Source organism: Acomys russatus, chromosome 4 (genome assembly GCF_903995435.1).
Source record: "Acomys russatus chromosome 4, mAcoRus1.1, whole genome shotgun sequence".
Taxonomy (NCBI): Eukaryota; Metazoa; Chordata; class Mammalia; order Rodentia; family Muridae; genus Acomys; species Acomys russatus.
This window is the reverse complement of record NC_067140.1, coordinates 78,839,769-78,859,908: the sequence shown is the minus strand read 5'-3', so window position 1 is coordinate 78,859,908 and position 20,140 is coordinate 78,839,769. Positions and strand designations below refer to the sequence as shown.

Genomic DNA, 20,140 nt, shown 5'->3' with positions numbered 1-20,140 from the left:
ATAATTATCTGAAATTTATTTTTATTATCTGCTAGCACAATTATTAGTATATTGTCTTAGAACTGAAAAATGGTCTTACACACATAACAATGGTCATGCAGTGTTACCTGTGTAAGCACCCCAGTGTTAGTCCTCCATGGGTAACGACCCACACACATTACAATAAAACAAAAATGCCCACCAATATTTAAAATGTTATCTCCTTGAAATTTTTAACTTTTTCCTTATTTGCTTAGCATTTTCCCCACAATTAGCTGAAACTATTTGATATGGAATGCCATTAGTAATTTTAGTTTTCCAGGTCAGAAGAGTAAAAGACCCAGAGCTCTGAAAAGTGAGAGGGCATACTTGAAGTCAGTGTTGTCATCACCTAGTTCTTTGAACATAGCATCTCACATGGACATGGTTTTGGGTGAGGACAATGTTAAAATAAAACAGAAAAAAAATTAGATAGGTAGTTTAGTCTACTTATTGGAGGGAACATAAATATTTGCTAAAGGTCTCCTAGTGATGAGATCATTAAATCACAAACAAACCCTTTTCCAGAATTTCATGCCCAGCACAGCATGCGGCATCAGGGGTAGGCGAGGGCAGAATCTTTAAGTTCTGATCTTCTGGAAAGGCGTACAGATGTGCACAGTTGTCAGTGACATATGTTCATATCTCAACAGCACATGAATAGTAGTTACAGAAAAGGTGAAATGGAAGGAAATGTAGGGAAAAATTTTCACAGTTCCAAAATGTGATGACTTCAAGGATGACTTCATGGAGGTAGCTACTAGTCAAGTGAACTTGGATTTATATTTGAATTATTTCCTTTGCCAACATTGGTCAGTTGCTTAATATCCTAGAGCTTTGAATTTCATCTGAGAACTAAGGTGGATGCTAATAACCCTACTCATTCTGTGAGGGTAGGGTTGGATTTCCTATAACACAGAAGGCTCCCCTCATCTGCATCCTCTCCCCTTCCTAGCATGGATAACTAACTAATCAGACGCTTTCATATCTGCCATTGAACAGGAGAAAGTTAGGAGGCTTCTAAGGCTTGGAGCAACCGCAGAGAAGGATGTCTTGGGGTTTAAAATGCAAAATAAATGATAAAAATTGGGACAAGTACAGAGAGGTGCAATGCGGTCAAGAGAAAACAATGCCTGGGGAACAGAGTAATAAAACAGGCTAGTATGTTCTCTAAGGGTGAGCATAGCACTGTGCTGGGTAGGTGGTGAGAAAACCAGGAATACAGAGGATGCCGGCCCTGAATACTTAATTTCCCGATGGAAAACCAAACCAGCCTCCACTTTCACTGATTTACATGAGTGACCTAGGATGAGGAAGAGGGCACTAGCTACTCCTGTCTTGTGGACATTTGGGAGAAGGAAAGCTCTTTATGGCTGTAGCATCAGGCAACATTTAGGCCCAGGTCTTGAGGATCAACAGCACAAGCATCCTAAGGAGGAAAAGAGGGCTCATTGGAAGTAGGCATTGCACCAGGAAGCTTCTTCAGGCAGAAGATTAGTCCTTGAATATGCATCAGGGCAAACATCTCTGGATTTGGTTAGGAGGTACCATCTGAGAGGATAAGGAAAGGTCATGAAAGAGACAGCAAAGCAAAAGTCTGTCCTTTACAGATGGGAATTTCAGTTTTATATTGTAATGCAAAATCAGTGGCCTCCTTTCCAAGAAAGAATAGGGAGAAAGAGTCAATCCCCAAGTGCATGTGTCCTTTGTTCAAAGTCTGTCCAAATTGTTGATAAGAAATAAGATTATCTCTATACTGCCTAGCTTCAGTTGGACCAATCACAACTGTTAAATTGCATTGAGCTACTCGTTCCTATTAGGAAAAAAAACCTATATTGGAAAATTGATGAGGTAAGCCATCATCAGCCTTACCTATTCCTATCTTTGATAAAAATTTTAGCATCAGATCCTAAGGATGTGATTTCAAAGGGGAAGAAAAGGAGATGGAAAACCATTGCAGCAAGGTCTGTCTGCCTTCCCTGTAAGAAAGGGCTGGCACGGAAGGCACCCACAGGTAGGGGTTGCATGGGTCCTGGAGAATTAAAGATCTCGTGGTCTCCTCCCTTTCTAGAATAACCCAGGCCCACAATCCCTGTCAACACAGAGCAAGAAGAGTGTTGACACAGAACAACAGGAGCACAAGATTAAGTAAATGTGCATGAGAGCAGGCTCGAGAAAGAGCTCAGAGTTAAGGGCACATACAGTTCCCAGGATCCACATGGAACAGTCCACAGCCTTCTGTAATTCCAGTTCCATGGGGATGCCATGCCTCTGGCTTCTGCCAGCCTACACACACACACACACACACACACACACACACACACACACACACACACACACGCATGCACGCACTCATGCACACACACACACACACACACACACCTGAAAATGAAATACATCTTTTTTTCAAAAAGGAAAGTATCCAAGGACTCTGACACATGAAAGTTCTTACTGTGAGAGATCAGCTAATTATAATCACTCATATCCAACGGCGTTAGGAGGCTGCGTCTTGCCATTTGGGGTGTGTGGGATGTCCGCTTGTACCAGGGTTGCCTTTTGGAAGCAGCCTCCGTGGGCCTTAGCCAGGGAGACCTGCTCTACCCACACTTCTCCTGAGGAGCAACTAGTTCTCTGTGTGTAAGACCCGCCCGCGCGCCACCCGCAGACCTGTGCCTCTTCCAGGACCTCTGTGAAACTCGCTGCTAAACCCAGCTGAGGTAGAAAACGCACCGCTGCGCTGGTAACTGGAGGCTGGAGAGCCCTGCGCTCCTGAAGGAGTTCTGGTGGCTGGGAACCAGCGAGAGGCATAGGAAGTTCTGACAGAGGAGGCTAGCCCTTCCAGGGAAAGAACCCACTGATCGCTCAAGCCTCTTTCCTTGTGGTATCAGGAGGGAAGGGACAGCCCATGGGTTCCAAGCTGAATCCTTTGACCCTCACTCTGGCTTCTCCCCGCATCCTTACTCTCCCCTAGCGATGCCAGGTCCCCTGAGGACACTCCAGTACTCGGACACAGATATTTCGCAGGGAGAATAAGCAGGTCACACATGTCCCCTACCAAGTGCATTCTTCTCCTCTATTCCCCCTAAGACGCGTACCCTAACTTCTCTAAAGATGGCCAGAAGCACCCCAAGCCCGAAATCCTGTCCAACTACCCAAACAGTTTAACTCGGACAACTTCTTGGAATGGGGATCCCGGTGCTCTCCTGGGAAAGCCACGCTAGCTGCCCACATAGCAGGAGAGGACAGCTAGACTTATCCGTGGGGAATCCCCCCTCAGAGTTCATCTCTCTTGGCGGCATGGTGTCCTACAGCAGCGAATTAAGAACTCTCCAAACAGGAGTGCTCTTTGGGAGTGGGAGGTCGTGGGCGGAGGGGCCGGGGGGGGGCATTGTAGAGCGCAGAAGTTCAGCACGCGTTTTGGACAGAGAACCCCTTCCACGTTTCCAAGTCAGAAAGCTGCTCTTGTCTGCTGGGAAAACAAACAAACAAAAAGCAGGGACTGAAGTCTCTGGGAGGGAAGTCCTCTAGGCGTGAGTCGGAAAACTGGGGTGAATTGCGACGCTCAGTCTTTAAGACATGTCTGTGGGAAACTATTTTTCCTCTGGGGCGTGGGGGCGGGGAGGCTTCCCAGGCAAAGCAGCCAACGTCAAGCTCAGCTGCTCTGGACTCTATCCCTATGTCCCCAGGCAGCCTGGAGAACTTGGTACCTCGGACAGCAGCCCGGGCGCACAGCATCCTTTGCAAGGTGCGGTCCTATTTTTCCCCCTCACCAAGTCAAGCACCAACAAATTATTTCGCTGACCTTTCTAATACAGATGAAGGACATTTTAATTACATAACCCATGAAAGATCACCGGAGGCAATGTCGTGTTTGAGAGCTGATGGCAGAATAGCTGCATAGCATAAAAAAAGATAGAAAACTTGTAAATCTGCAGCGAGAATGTGCAAGGCTGTCCCTCTTCTGGAAACAACATGTGAAATGTATGGGCGAAATCTTACCTTTCGGACTCCAAAGCCATGTTCTGCTGCAACTTGGCGAGCCTCTTCCTCTCCGTCTTTATGCAACTCCACAAGAAAATGATTCGTGAAGACGGGTCTCTCGGCAGACGCAAAAACCATGACACAGAAGAGGAGCCCGGCCGCCTTCCACTGGGATCCACAACCGCTCTCCATCCTTCTTTGGGAGTGAAAAGTGGGGCTGCGAGGCGCGCAGGGTGGTAGAGCAGGGGACGAGGAGGGAAGATGCAAATAAAAATTAGGTATGTAGTTTTTGTTTCTGTTTTTCTTTTAAAAAACCTTTGTATGGCAAAAGAGGCAGAAGAAAAGCTCAGCAAACAGCTAATCTGTGCGCTGTCCACCGGCAGCTGGCTGCCAGGGAAGTCCTGGAGTCGTGCAACCCCGGTGGCTGGCAGGGGTGCGAATGTGCGGAGCTGTGTGTACCCGAGAGAAAGAGCTAGTGTGTGTCTGTGCTTGATGCTAAATCTGCATTTTCAGCTCCTCCTCGGCTCCAATTCCACGGGGCTGGAGGCGAGCGCCAGCCTGGGTGACGCGCGCCTGCCAGCGGCCAATGGAGGCCAGAGGAGCGGCGGGCCCCGCCCCGGGCCGCCCCGAGTCCGCCCCCGCCCGCCCCCGCCCGCCCCGGCCCAGCTGGCTGCCTGGGTCCCCGGGGGTGCTGCCAGCCCGCGCCCCCGCCAGCCCAGAGCAGCTTTGCTCCGCCGGGCCGCTGAGCGCCCAGGAAAATCCCCCCCGCTGCCACCGGCCGCCGGTGCCCGGTGATGTCATTGTTTGTGGAAATCTGCACAGCTCCGGGAAGGGAATTACGGTGCGTGCGGCTTCAGAGGCCCCGAGGGGAGAGGGGGGCACCCTGGCCGCTCCCTGTTGCTCTTCCTTGCTGGTCTTCAGCTGCCAAATAACTCTTTTTTTCCCCCTCTACTCTCTTCCCTTCTCTCCTCTAACCCCCTTCTCACTTCTTTCTCCCCTTTTACTCCCCGGCCCCCACCTCTGTATCCTATTCTTCCAATAACAAAGCAAATTTGATCCTTCCCGCCCCCTCCACTTTGGGCAAATCCCAGGCTGGGAAGAGCATCCTTCCAGAGGTGACTCAAGGAGGCGCGAAGGAGCTTTCTCCGATCATTTCCCCCATGCTGGAAGCAGGCCAGAAACTCAACATCTGGCATTCCAGCGGGAGTCCGGGCTGCCCTCCCCATCACCCGCGATAGGTTTTAGGAGAGACTCCTTTGGAGTCAGTGCAGCACATGCAACCCATGACCACCAAGGGAGGGAGACGTGATGCTTATGCTGGGAGGTAGATTCTCAGACCCTGGGCTTGTGGCTGCATCAGGACCAAGAACCTGAAAGTTTAAGTAGGTGTAGTTACCATCCCAGATGCAGGGTCAGGATTCCTACTAAGCGTCTTTGCCTGCATAGTTGAGGCTGAGTAGGCAGAGGGACAGCTATGTTGTCCAGGTCCAGCTAACAGCTGAGGTCTGACTTCCCCTACTTGCTCTAGTGTGAGGAAGTAGACCCTTTCTGCTGTAAGGAAAAGAGGACAACCGCTCTAAGTGACTTAAAAATTTAGTTATTATGGGGTATATTTACATTGTTTACCATTTAGCACCAAATTCTGTCATAAATAGAATAATCAGTAAGATGCTTTTCCTTGGGAAAGCGGAGAAAAACGGGGGAGGAGGGAAGAAGGAGAGAAAGTAGGGAGAGAGGGAGGGTGGGAAAGAGGGAGGGAGGGAGGGAGAGAGGGGGGGTGTTGACACAGCATATCGCACCAAACCACATTCACTCCACTCTCCCAGATTTTTAGCACAATATCACAGTCTAGACAAGAGATACAGGATTGGTGGACAGGAACACATGCTCAGTGCACAGAGCACACTGTGTTCACTGACATAGCTGTCCCCAGACACTGTGAGAGAAGCCTAAGCAGGCATTGCACTCGGTTTCTTCAGCAGCATACCACATTGTCAGTTTTGTTTAATTCCTTTAAGACAACCAAAGGAGAGATTGAAAAAAGTTTGGTAGAGAGGATTTCAGAGTGAAAGCAAGAGCCTTGGAAAATTAGTAATGAAATAACAGATCAGCCTGGGTGTCTCAGTGTGGAACACCACTCACTCACCTGCTCATTTTGGCCAAGAATGCTTTCTTTTTTATCTCTGTGTTGTGCCACACCACTGACTACAACACATACTTTACTTACCCAGAAGCCTCCAGTTCTTCCTGTACTTTCATCTTCCTTACAGATCACCCACAATTTGAACCAAAGTACCAGTTTAGTGCGAAGCAATAACCACATGGTTCCTCCTGTCCTGTATTGTCATTTGAGAAAAGTGGCATCAGATGTGAAAATTACATTAGATAAAGTCACCATTGGGGAGAGCATTTCAAAAGCAGCAAAAGAGACACAAATCTAAGCCTTTAGAAAACAAATCTGAAGAGCATCAAATAAGTCAATTTAGAAGATTATAGGTGCTGGGTAATAGCAGTGCTGATGTAGCTAAATCTCTCTGAAATTACCATCTATTTAGATTATGTATTAATTTTTCTGGAACCACTGAGCAATGTCTCATTTCCTAAATAAACTCTAAAGATGAAATGCCAGTGTGCTCAATCTACTACCATGGTTAGTCTCCCTGGAAATCCTACAGAAATTTGATTCCCTTGGTGGTGGTGGTGGTGTGAGGTAGCCAGGCTGTTGAGATGGCTGGATAATGAGGATTCTGCCCTCATGAGTAGATCACTTCATCTATAGATTAATGAGGTATTGAGTGACCGTGGAAGTGGCTTTGACATAAAAGCAAACTTCCTGGGTAGCTTTTATTATCTTGCCATATGATGCTCTCAATTGTGTTATGATGCAGCAAGAAGCCCTTACCAGACACCAATGTCATTCTTTTAGACGTCTTAATACTCCAAACTGGGAGCTCAAGAAAACTATTATAGATCACAGTTTCAGACAGTTTGCTACAGTAACAGCAAGTAGACTAAGATGCAGCTCTACATTTTAAGTAATTAAAGCTATAAAACCATATACAGGCAGAATAAAAACCTGGATAACTGATTGAAACCTGTTTTCTTTTATAAAAAATATTTTATGTATTTGAGAGTCTTACATGTATGTATGTATGTATGTATGTATGTATGTACACTGTGTGTACGTGCCTGCTACCTTCTGATATCAGGAAGAGGGCATTAGAGCCTCTGGAACTGAAGTTACACACAGTTGTGAGCTACCATGTGGGTGCTGGGAACAGAACCCAAGTCCTCTGCAAGAGCAGTAAGTGCTCTCAGCTGCTAAGCCAGCATTCAATCCCCTGAAGTCTGGAGTGGTTTATAAATTGTATAATTCATTACAATAGTGTCAGCACAGAAGAATGAAAACAGAATTTTTGTGATGCAAATGCTAAATTTATAATGCACTAAGGTACCATAAGCCAATGATGGAAATGCACTGAAATATTTGATTGGTATTTGAAATGTAAATACATTCAAGTGTACACAAATTTGCTCTTCTAGAGAAGTATTATTGCCCAAACTCTTTTCTAATATCAATACATTTAGACAGAGAATGCCTAGTGGAGTGAGAGAGATAGCCTGGCAGAAGCAAAGTGTCTGAGGACTGACCCAGAGACCACTGCAAACTCTGCTGTGGCTGCCAATGGAGGCCAAACCATCAACTCTTTCTAAGCCTGTATTTCTGCATCTGTGGAAACCTGAGTTTAGGCATCCTCTAGTTCCCAAACTGTGCTTTCATAATGCTGAAGTCCAAAGTGTGGTGGTGTAAAGCATCACCAGCCCCAGGGGTGTTGACAATATTGCAGGGTCTAAGAAGTCACTTCCCACAAACCTCCTTGAACCTTTCTCCTATGTACCTATGTACCTGAGTTTGTGGGCTTGAGAAAATAACTGACAAGTGTTAACAGTCAATATCAGATATGAAAACCATTACATTTTGTTTAGTCCTTTTATTTAATTTTTGTTATAACTGTAGCAACAACATGGATAATATGTGTTACCCTCCACTCTCTCACTGAAGATATTTTTAAAAGACCAGAATATTTTCAGTTCATACACACACACACACACACACACACACACACACACACACACACACACACGAACAAAATCTACCTGAGACAAAATTGGGATTTTTCCATCTAGGTACATTCAGATTCCTCTAGGGGGAAGACTTTGCCTCCACAGACCATCAGGTCAAGACCATCATGCCCTGTGATGGGCATGGGGAACAGGGTGAACTACAATCGTCCCCACAAAAAACTCCTGGACATGTTTATATTGTTTGGACCACTGAGGAAGATATCTAATTTTGCTGTTGATTTCTCTTACATAGGCAGTGTGTAACCAGGAGGGAAATAGGCATGTACAGCTTAAGGTCATGATTCAAACAATAGCTCTGATTGAGTCTAGGCAAATGGTGCATCTCAGCATTCGGGATTGGAGGCAGGAGAAGTGTGTGTTTCAAGGCTAATTCAGGTTACAAAACACCTATCTTGCCAAAAATAAAATAAACACACAATCTTATTTAAACCAAACTGCATTACCATTTTTGGGCTATTCATTTTGACACCCCAAATGCAGCCATGACACTTCACTTGGCAGCATGGGTTTTCTATTATCATATCTACTTTGTCTTGATGACAGATTCTCCCTCCATCTCTAGCCATCCTCAAGATTCCTCAAAGGTTATTTCCTCTCTCTGTTCCCTCATGTGGTGCAGATTCCTTTTGCACTTGCAGTGATGCAAGATTCGGGTACTTGGCATATTTAAATCACATCCCTGGTTACACACACCCCTTCACAGTTACTTGGACTTGGTTGTTCTTATCACACATTCCTATATCTTTTTTTTTTTTTTTTTTTACCAACTTAATGCTTTTCCTTAAATTATCTAAGTTCATTTTTGTCCTTAAGTTGAGAATCTTCAGATGGCTTTTATTTTCTAAGTTATCTTAAATTAATATAGTGGGGAGAAAACGTGGAGATTCATCCAACACTTTACTGTTAAGAAAGCTGTCAATCTAGGACATTGTTAGGTGGTACTTAATGTTGCAACTTTATCAACAGATCATCAGATTTATTCAGACCAACCAACTCTTCATAAACAAAAAGTACTTGCGTTCTTATTTTTGAGGACGTTGAAATTTTGTTTCTTCTGCTAATTTGGCTTCTATTATTTTGGTATTGTTTGAAGGAGCTAAGCAATGAGGACCAAGGGTCCTTTTAATCTTCTTTGGAAAATTAGAAACATGTTGTTATTCACTGCCTTTAGATTCCTCCCCAGGTCTAGGGGAACACAGAATAATGTTTGCTCACTTGGAAAATTAATTAGTTATTTCTTGGGCTCATTGGAATGTTGCTTATTGTCTGTAGAAAATGATTAGCTATTCATGAATTCTCCACCTGTGTTCCTTCCTTTTTTCTCTTGGTCTTTAAAGAAATACAGGAAGCCTTCCACAATCCACTTTTTGAAGGATTATGGAAATTGTCTTTAATAGGGAGCCTTTGTTTATGAGTCTCAAACTACCTGTAACAGATAAATAATTCACAGAGAACAAAATAGCTTGTTAGAAAATTTAAACTGGGATAATAAAAGAAAAATGTTAGATAAAAATAAAAACATAAACCTAGTTCTCTGTAAGACCAACTCTCATGTAACATTTAGGATACTCTCGAATCTGGAGTGATTGTTTTAAGTGCTCACACGCTGTCTAGACTCAATCTGCATGATCAGGTTCAGCATACAGTTGACATCTAATGATATTTAATATGTTGGAAGACTCTTCAACCTTATGGCTGTGTGCGCAACACACCATTTTTATTCCTTTGAAACATTCCATCCTGTCATGTCTTGAAGAAACGTGACATGGTCTATTTTGGGAAACATCGTCATGCAATATAGATTTTTTTTTTTTTTTTTTTTTACCCTTTTAGGATACAGAAGAGAATGAACCAAAAGCACATCTTTACAAACATATTTCTAGAACTAACCATCTGACACAATCTATAGTAACTTTGTAGGTTTATCTTCTTCATAATTCTGTTCAGGGCTGGGGATATAGCTTAATGGTAGAGAACTGCCCAGCATGTATAAGGTCTTAAGTTCACTGCAAAATAAATGAACATTTGAACTAAGATCCTGTTAGTGCGAAGCCTCCTCAGGGTGCACTTAATTCCTCCCACCCAACTACTTATCAGGCCTGAACCTGTTTCATTTCCTAGGCCTGGCAAAACGAGGCATATTCAGGGGTGGTGTGAGTTTGTTCTCAAAGTTACATATCCTCATGGTTTTCCTTGTGGAAGGTTCTTTGTGGACCACAGCGATAACCAAAGTAGTCACGACCTCTTAAAAGTTGATCATTTCTGTAAAGATTCAGGGATGGGGCTTATTTTTGTGTCAGCAAAGATTTGGCTATAGTTGCCCTTAGCTAGAGTCAGTGGCTCTTGATTCTACCCACTGAATGAAATTGGATCTGAACTGCCCGGTTGTATCTCCTGATTTACATTCCTCTCTTGGCCCTTAGGTCACCTGAGGTTGTGACTTCGGGTTGAACAGCCTATAAACGTTCTCTCCATTTTGCCCCAGAGATATTTTTATAATATGTTTAACCAAACATGTTCTAATAACATGTATATAAAGGCATAGTCTCTAAATCATTAGAAAAGATGTAAATGCATTAAACTCGGACTTCCAAAATACAAACTTTCAGTTAAATGTATATTGTCCATAGCTAATAACACAAAATACTAAGGTTGGTAATAAGTCCCTTTTTGGCTGGTTAGAATGTTTGCAAATGTCTAGCACTTTGCTGAAAGGCCAGTCACAGAAGAATTCCAGGAGAGGAAATCAGAAGGTGTGAGTGCAGTGAGATATGCAAGCAGGATAAGTCTGTCTACACACTAGACATGTTAGATGCAGAGAGAGAAGAACCTGAGGTTAGAAGGGAAAGCCGCTTGGACCTTGGCATTGCATTACTTTGTTAGCTAGAAGTATGTCACCGCCCCCTGGGTTAATCGGGACGAAGATCACTTACTTAGATTGTGTCTAAGATCATGTTTAGACTAACTGTCTTTCCCATAAGTATCTCATACTTCAGGGTATACCAACTACAGGAACAATGTGATGGTGCATGGATCACAGAAATGTGGTTATGAAAAGTGTAGAAACCAGCTATGCTACCACAAGGCTGCATAACTAATTACCCTGTACTTCATAGCCTAGAAGTGATTTATCCTTATATTACAGTTTGGTGCAAAAATAATGGTGCAGAATTATGCTCAGAGATAGCTGGATCAAGAGAGTCCTTCATTTTTACTTTTAGAGTTTTTCTACTGCTTTTTGGTATACTATACTTTTAATTGTATTTAAGTAATTTATTCAGATTACATCTCAATTGTTATCCCCTCACTTGCATCTTCCCATTCCCCCTTCGCTCTTTCATCTTATTCTCTACATTCTCTAGGTCTGTAACAGAAAGGGACCTCCTCCCCCACCATATGATCACAGCCTATCAGGGCTCATCCTGGCAGCCTGCTTATCCTTCTCTGAGTGCCACCAGGCCTCCCCACCAAGGGGAGGTGGTCAAATAGAGGGCACCAGAGTTCATTCAGAGTCAGTCCCCCCTCTCTACACAACTGTGGAGAATGTGCTGTCCATTGGATGGATCTGAATAGGGGTTCTAGGTTTACTGCATGTATTGTCCTTGGTTCGTACAGTAGTTTGAGCAGAACCCCCTGGGTCTAGATCCATCAACCTTGATGGTCTTGTAAGTTTCTAGGACTCTCTGGATCCTTCTATTTCCCTGTTCTCTCTCTCTCACCTGGAGTCTCAATAGGAAGTCCCAGCATCTATCCCACTCTCCTGCTAAGTGAAGACTTTCATGGGACATCCCTTTTGGGCTAGTGTCCAATTATAAGTGACTATATACCATGTGTATCTTTCTGGGTCTGGGTTAACTCACTCAGGATGATCGTTTCCAGTTCCATCCATTTGCCTGTAAACTTTATGATTTCCTTGTTTTTAATAGCTGAGTAGTATTCCATAGTATAAATGTACAACGGTTTCTTTATCCATTCTTTGACTGAGGGACATCTAGGTTATTTCCAGGTTCTGGCTATTACAAATAAGGCTACTACAAACATGGTTGAGCAAATGTCCTTGTTGTGTGGTGGAACATCTTTTGGGTATATTCCAAGGAGTGGAATAGCTGGGTCTTGAGGAAGCCCTATTTCCAGTCTTCTGAGAATTCACCAGATAGATTTCCAAAGCAGTTGTATACGTTTGCATTCCCACCAGCAATGAAGGAGTGTTCCCTGTTCTTTACATCCTTGCCAGCATGTGTGGTCATTTGAGTTTTTGATCTTAGCCATTCTGATGGGTAAGTATCTCAGAGTTGTTTTGATTTGCATTTTCTGAGGACTAAGGACTTTGAGCATTTCTTTAAGTGTTTCTCAGCCATTTGATATTCCTCAGTTGAGAATTCTCTGTTTAATTCTGAGCCCCATTTCTTTATTGGGTTATTTGGTTCAATGGTGTTTAATTTCTTGAGCTCTTTATATACTTTGGATATTAGTCCTTTGTCAGATGTAAAGTTGGCGAAGATCTTTTTCTAGTCTGTAGGCTGTCACTTTGTTCTGTTGACAGTGTCCTCTGCATTACAGAAGTTTCTTAGTCTCATGAGGTCACATTTATTAATTGTTGACCTTAGAGACTGGGCTGTTGGTATTCTGTTTAGGAAGTTGCCTCCTGTGCCAATGAGTTCCAGGCTCTTCCCCATTTTTTCTTCTAGCAGATTCAGTGTCTCTGGCTTTATGTTGAGGTCTTTAATCCACTTGGACTTGAGTTTTGTGCATGGTGATAAATATGGATCTACTTGTATTTCTCTACATGTAGACCTCCAGTTAGAGCAGCATCATTTGTTGAAGATGCTATTTTTTCTTCATTGAATAGATTTGTCTTCTTTGTCGAAAATCAAGTGTCCATAAGGTGTGTGGACTTATTTCTGGGTCTTCGGTTCAATTCCATTGTTCAACCAGCCTATTGCTGTGCCAGTAACATGCTGTGTTTTTTATTACTATTGCTCTATAGTACAGCTTGAGATCAGGTATGGAGATTGCTCTGGAGGATCTTTTATTGTACAGGATGGTTTTAGCTATTCTGGGATTTTAGTTTTTCTATTTGAAATTGAGGATTGATTTTCAAGGTCTTTAATAATTGTGTAAGTATTTTGATGGGATTACATTGAATCTGTAAATTGCTTTTGGTAAGATGGCCATTTTTACTATGTTAATTCTCCTGATCCATGAGAAAGAGATATCTTTCCATCTTGTGATGTCATCTTCAATCTCCCTCTTCAGAGCTTTGAAGTTTTTTTCAAACAAGTCTTTCACTTGCTTGGTAAGAGTTACTCCTAGATACTTTATATTACTTGTTGCTATTGTGAAGGGTATAGTTTCCCTAGTTTCTTTCTCAGCATGATTGTCATTTGTATACAGGATGGCTACTGACTTTTTTGAGTTAATTTTGTATCCAGTCACTTTGCTGAAAGTGTTTATCAGCTGAAGTTCTCTCATGAAATTTTGGGGGTCACTTATGTACACTATCATGTCATTTGCAAATAGGGATAATTTGACTTCTTCCTTTCCCATTTGGATTCCCTTGATCTCCTTTTGTTGTCTTATTGCTCTGGCTAGAACTTCAAGAACTATATTGAAGAGATATGGAGAAATTGGGCAGCCTTGTCTGGTCCCTGATTTTAGAGAAATTTCCTTGAGTATATTTCCATTTAACTTTATGTTGTCTATTGGATTGCTGTATATAGCCTTTATTATGTTTAGGTGTGTGCCTTGTATTTCTGATCTCTCCAGGACTTTAAACATGAATGGGCTTTGGATTTTTGTTGAATACTTTTTCAGCATTTAAGGTGATGATTGTATGGTTTTTTTCTTTCCATTTGTTTATATGGTAGATTACATTGATGGATTTCTGTATCTTGAACCATCCCTGCATGCCTAGAATGAAGCCTACTTGGTCATTATGAATGATATATTTGATGCAGTCTTGGATTCTGTTTGTGAGCATTTTATTGAGTATTTTTGCATAATTGTTCATAAGAGAAGTTGGTCTGAAATTCTCTTTCTTTGTTGGGTCTTTGTGAGGTTTAGGTATCAATGTGACTATGGCCTCATAGAATGAGTTTGGTAATGTTCCATCCATTTCTATCTTTTGGAGTAGTTTGAAGAGCATCAGTATTAACTCTTCTTTGAAGATCTGGTAGAATTCAGTCCTGAAATCATCTGGTCCTGGGCTTTTTGTTGTTGTTGTTGTTGTGAGATTTTAATGACTGCTTCTATTTCTGTAGGAGAAACGGGACTATTTAATTTGTTTATCTCATCTTGATTCACCTTTGGAAGTGGAGTCTATAAAAAAATTGTCCGTTTCCTTTAGATTTTCAAATTTTGTGGCACATAGGCCTTCGAAGTAGGACCTATTTCTTCTTTGTACTTTTTCAGTGTCTGTTGTTATATCTCCCTTTTCATTTCTGATTTTGTTGATTTGGATAGTGTCTCTCTGTCTTTTAGTTAGTTTGGCTAACAGTGTATCTATCTTGTTGATTTTCTCAAAGAACTAGCTCTTCGGTTTGTTGATTCTTTGAATTATTCTCTTTGTTTCTAATTTATTGTTTTCACCTTGAGTTTGATTATTTCCAGCCATCTACTGCTCTTGGGTGTTTCTACTTCTTTTTTCCCCTAGGGCTTCCATATGTGTCATTACATTGCCTTCATGAGATGTTTCCAATTTCTTTATGAAGGCACTTAGTTCTATGAATTTTTCTCTTAGCACTATTTTCAGTGTACCCCATAAATTTGGGTATGTTATACCTCCATTTTCATTGAATTTTACAAAGTTAGCCTTAATTTCTTTCTTTATTTCTTCCCTGACACAGTTGTCATTAAGTAGAGAGTTGTTTAGTTTCCATGTGTTTGTAGGATTTTTGGTATTTCTGTTGTTGTTGAAGTCCAGCTTTAGTCCATGGTGATCTGATAGTATACACGGGATTGTTTTAATCCTCTTGTATCTGTTGAAGTTTGTTTGTGACCTGATATATGATCAATTTTGGAGAAAGTTCCATGAGGTGCTGTGAAGATGGTATAATCTTTTGTGTTTGGATGAAAAGTTCTGTAGATATCTGTTAGATCCCTTTGATTCATGACATTGGTTAGTGTTATTATTTCTCAATTTAGTTTCTGTTTCATTGACTTATCCTTTGGTGAAAGTAGAGTGCTGAAATCTCCCACTACTTATCTGTGGGGAATCAATGTGTAGTTTAAGGTTTGTTAATATTTCTTTTACAAATGTAGATGCCCTTGTATTGTGGGTGTAGATGTTCAGAATTGTGATGTCACCTTGGTTGACTTTACCATTGATGAGTATGAAGTGTCCTTCCTTATCTCTTTTGATTAATTTTGGTTGAAAGACTATTTTATTAGATATTAAAATGGCTACAGCAGCTTGCTTTTTGTGTTGGTTTGCTTGGAATACCTTTTTCCCTGAGGTAATGTGTATCATTGTGGCTAAAATGCATTTCTTGACTGCAGAAGAATGTTGGGTCTTGTTTATGCATCCATTAAATTAGTCTGTGTCTTTTCATTGGATAATTGAGACCATTGAGACAGGTGACTGCTAAGTTCTTTGATTTTGATGTTGGTTGCAGTAGAGTGTTTGTATGGTTATGTTTTGCAACAGTGAATTTATCTATTTCCTGTATTATTTTGGTTTGTAGTTTGTCACGTTGGGTTGGGGTTTTCCTTCTAGTAACTTCTGTAGGACCAGAATTGTGGACAGGTACTGTTTGAATTTGTTTTTGTCATAGAATATCTTGTTTTCTCCATCAATGGTTATTAAAAGTTTCACTGGGTATAGCAGTTTTGACAGGCATGTGTGGTCTCTTAGGGTTTGCAGAACCTCTGGCCATGCCCTTCTGGTTTTTATGGTCTCTGTGAGAAGTCAGGTGTAATTCTGATAGGTTTGCCATTATATGTTACTTGGCCTTTTTCCCTTGCTGCTTTTAATATGTTTTCGTTGTTCTGTACATTTTTTGTTTTGATTAGTATGTGGTTGGAGAACTTTCTTTTCTGGTCTATTCTATTTGGTGTTCTGTAGCCCTTTTGTATGTTTATATGCATCTCCTTCTTTAAATTGGGGAAAGTTTCTTCTATGATTTTGTTGATAATATTTTCTGGGCGTTGGAGCCAGACATCTTTCCTCAATCCTCAGGTTTCGTCTTTTCATGGTGTCCTTGATTTCTTGGATGTTTTGTGTTAGGAATTTTTCAGATTTAACAGTTTCTTTGATGGTTGCATCAAGTTCTACAATTATATTTTCTACTCCCGGGATTTGTTCTTCCACCTCTTGAATTCTGTTAGAGACATTTACCTCTGCATTTCCTTCTTTCTTCTCTAACTTCTCTTGTTTCCGGTTTTCTTCTGTCTGTACTTTTATCATTGTTTCCATTTTCTTCTTCAGATCTTGAACTGCTTTGTTGATGTCCTTTATCTCATTGTTAGTGTTTTCCTGAATTTCTTCCAGTGATTTCATTTCCTCTGTATAGTACTCTTTAATGTCTTCAATCGGCTTGGCTTCACCTTCCTGCATTTTATTCATTTCCTCCATTATCATCTTCATTACTAAGGAGTTTAGGTCATTTTCTTGTGTTTCAGTTGTGTTTGTGTTTCCAGGGTTGAATTCTTTGGGATAGCTGGATTCTGGAGATGCCATGCTAGTCTTTGGATACTATGCCTGCGTATTAGCTGGCCCCTGGGGCTTTCTGTGGACTGTGTGGGTGGTCTGAGGTCAGATCCACCCATTTTCCTGTGTTCTCCCAGCCCAGCAGATCCAGACTCTGGTACTTCACTGCTCACAGTTTAGTCCCAGTTACTGAGTCTGTGATGTAGATCATGGCTGCAGCTTGCAGGCAGGTACAGGTCCAGACTCAGGGGACTGGGCACCCATCCTCCAAGGGGCCAGTTGGATGGCCTGAGGCCAAAACTACCTGTGCTCTGCGCTGTGTGGACCTCTTTCATCTAAGGCTCTCCAGGTCTTGCAGTCTGTAGCTTCCAGACAGGTCCCTCGTATTCATCCTGCAGATCAAATACTGTGTGTGTTTGTAGCTGCCATCTTAGATCCTCTTGGTATAACATTAAAGAAAATAGATTCTTTTGTCCAACAACTTTTACACAATTATATCAGCAGCTCGGTTGCTTGTTTATAGCATGTGATAAACTCTTCCTCAACTATAGCATCCAAGGATTAGAATCAGTTATTTGGACAGGCCTGTGTGTACTGCCTTTTTTGGAGTAAACTCCTGACTCCAGACTAAACCACAAGAAGTGCGAATATAAAATGTTTGATTATATCAAGGAAAATAAGGGGCTTTTCCTTTAAGGAGGAGCAAGGATATTAGGCCAATAGAAACCACAGATGTCGTGAAAACATCTTTTCATCAGTTATAGGTAAAGCTTTGGGGTAAAAGATAATTTATGATGCAGAACTACACTGAAAGATAGGATTAACTAAAGTCAATTTCAAGCTGTAGAAATTGTGTGGTCTGCCACCTCCCTATCCTCTGGCTGATGGCTAGAGGGAGCAGTATTTGATAGAGTGGTTCTTTTTGGAAGATAAGATGGGTTAGTCTATCCTGTGGACTCAACAGCCATTGTATCTCTTAGTCAGCAGCAAGCCACTAACTTAAGCCCATTGACTTGTTGATGGAAGGTTTGCTCAGCTGATGAGTATTAGGCATACCCAAATCCAGGTTTGATTTTCTTGAGGGGAAGCTATTAGTCATTTACCCAATGACAGTATATAAATATCAGGATCTAAATGGTGATAAAAATAATGGCTAGAATGTGCCTTCACATTTCTTTTATTGGCAAAGGAAGGAGGAAGGACTCCTGTTCCAAGTTCCACATGAGATGGCAAAATCATCCCAGTTTTCACCACTGACCACAGTAGTTTATGCATAATTACATTGTCTCTTCAAGGTGCCCTTATTGTTTCTCCTCTCATTTTCCAGAAAGACATGTACAAGGAGGAGCTGGCAACTTTCCTCGGCAAGAACAGATGAATAAATAGGGAGCATGAGCTTGTGTCTTTTAGCTGGGGTGATTTGTCAAAAGCCACAGCACTGTGGCTGTCCCTGGATTTTAAGGATTATGCTCAGCCTCAACCAAGAAGTATTTCAAAAGCTAAATCATAGAGTGGAGTGCAGATGAGGGTTTAGTAGAATGTGAGGTGACCTGTTCACATGTGGGTCTGAAGGCATCTCATGTTTTTCCCCAAAGCATTAAGCAGTGGGGAACTTACATCATTTAATTTACTGTGAGTGGTGTTGAATTAGGAATGCTACAGAAAATAATTACTTTTTTGCTTGACAGGTGGCACAATGTCTCAGCAAGAGACTGGAGAATCAACTACTTGCTAGGAGTATGAGCTGGTGAATACTGGACAATGGTGTCTGCAGTACAATCCAAGTTTATACTATATTAATGATTTGTGAAATGTATTGCTATGTGGACCTCAATAATGTTATGTATGTGTAGGTATTTTTGGGGTTTTCCTCCATTCTGTGCTATTATGGATCAGATCAATTATGTCCCTTTATATACATTTTGCCATTGAATTCAGACAACAGGAGGAACTACTTCAAAATTAGAGACTGGGGCAAGAATGTTGGCTCACCATTTTATATTCCACACTCATCCCTTGGTGGCTCACCATATGTTTCTTCATATGTCATAGAATTTTTGTCTAGAATTCTTCAGATCTCATTAACTATCATTCTATTTCTTTAAGCCTAAAAGGACAGTGAGACCAATGCATTGCTAATCTCTGGGGCTTTGTGATTCTTTGTTGGATTTTCTTGATCTGTACATGTTGTCAGTGACTTTATCTACGGGCACCATTTATTAATTCCCGGCAGCCTGGCTAGGGTGTGGGATACATACACGTTAACCTATTATGTAGTTAAACACACATCTTATGAGTATAGCTGCAACTTTCCATCCTTTCTGGAGATTGGCTGCAAGAATGGAGTTGTTGACAAAAACAAAATGGAGCTAAATAACACAACATGGAAGAAAAATATATGAGACAGAGCCATACAACTTTGTTAAAAGGCAAGGGAAAATGGAACAGTCAGGAACATTTCCAGAACCAAACCAGAAGTCAAATTGGGAAAAATCAGATAATGGTGGTGGTGGAGGTGGGGTGGTAAAGCAGAAGGAATTACAGGAAAGACAGAAACCAAAAAGGAGACAGATAGACAGACAGACAGGAAACACCACCACTACAAGTCAGGGAAGAAGAGGGCTTAAGGGGCAGGTTAAGCCTTCTCCTGGCCCTGTCCATCGTGCTGACTATCTACAGTCTGCACTCTGCTTTCTCTGCGGGGGTTGGGGTTGGGGGCTGGGCTCCCGTGATTGATGCGCCTTCAGACTTTGCTGGAAAATACTTTATACAGAGGGTGTTTTCCACAGAAACAAAGTGTACAAGGCTAAAGAAGATTGGGAAATATCTCACTTGTCTTCCAGTTTTTGCATGCATGACTGACAGCAGCGTCAGAGCCGTTGGCAACCGATCTGAGCATATTACCATGCTAAAACAACATGCCAGGCAGATAGGCACAAACATGAGGACTCAGAGAAGCAGTTTCAAGATAAGAGGTCGGGGCAGATGTAACCCTTATTTCCACAAGACAGAAACAGTCCACATATCTGAATAAATATATATTAGCACAATTGAGGTTTCTTTTCCCTGTTTCTTCAAATGCGTTATCCTGAACCAAAGAGGACTATTTCTTGTTTGAAAAATGAAGAAAACTCTTGCAAAAGATAAGATAAAAGCAAGTTAGTAGCTACAGTAAACGGTGTTTGGAGGGTTTTGGGAGAAGTTACAATGTAATCTGAGCCTTTCCTTTGTTACATTATTTTTCTTCATGGCAACAGTGACCAAGGGGAGCAAATTAGCCTTTTCTTCAAATTGTTTTCAATCTCTTCATTCTTATTAGAAACAAAATGAAATGTCTCGATAATATAA

General features: G+C 41.7%; 1 protein-coding gene across 1 annotated transcript in view; it reads right to left on the bottom strand.

The window, feature by feature from the left end:
• The window catches only part of LOC127188268 (neuroendocrine convertase 2-like), a 31,151-nt gene extending 26,590 nt beyond the window's left edge, over positions 1–4,561 (bottom strand). The window contains exon 1 of the mRNA XM_051144759.1: positions 4,018–4,561. Coding sequence (XP_051000716.1) covers positions 4,018–4,191 — 174 coding nt within the window. The 5' untranslated portion in view covers positions 4,192–4,561. The remainder of the gene's footprint in view (positions 1–4,017) is intronic.
• Positions 4,562–20,140: the final 15,579 nt, after the last annotated feature.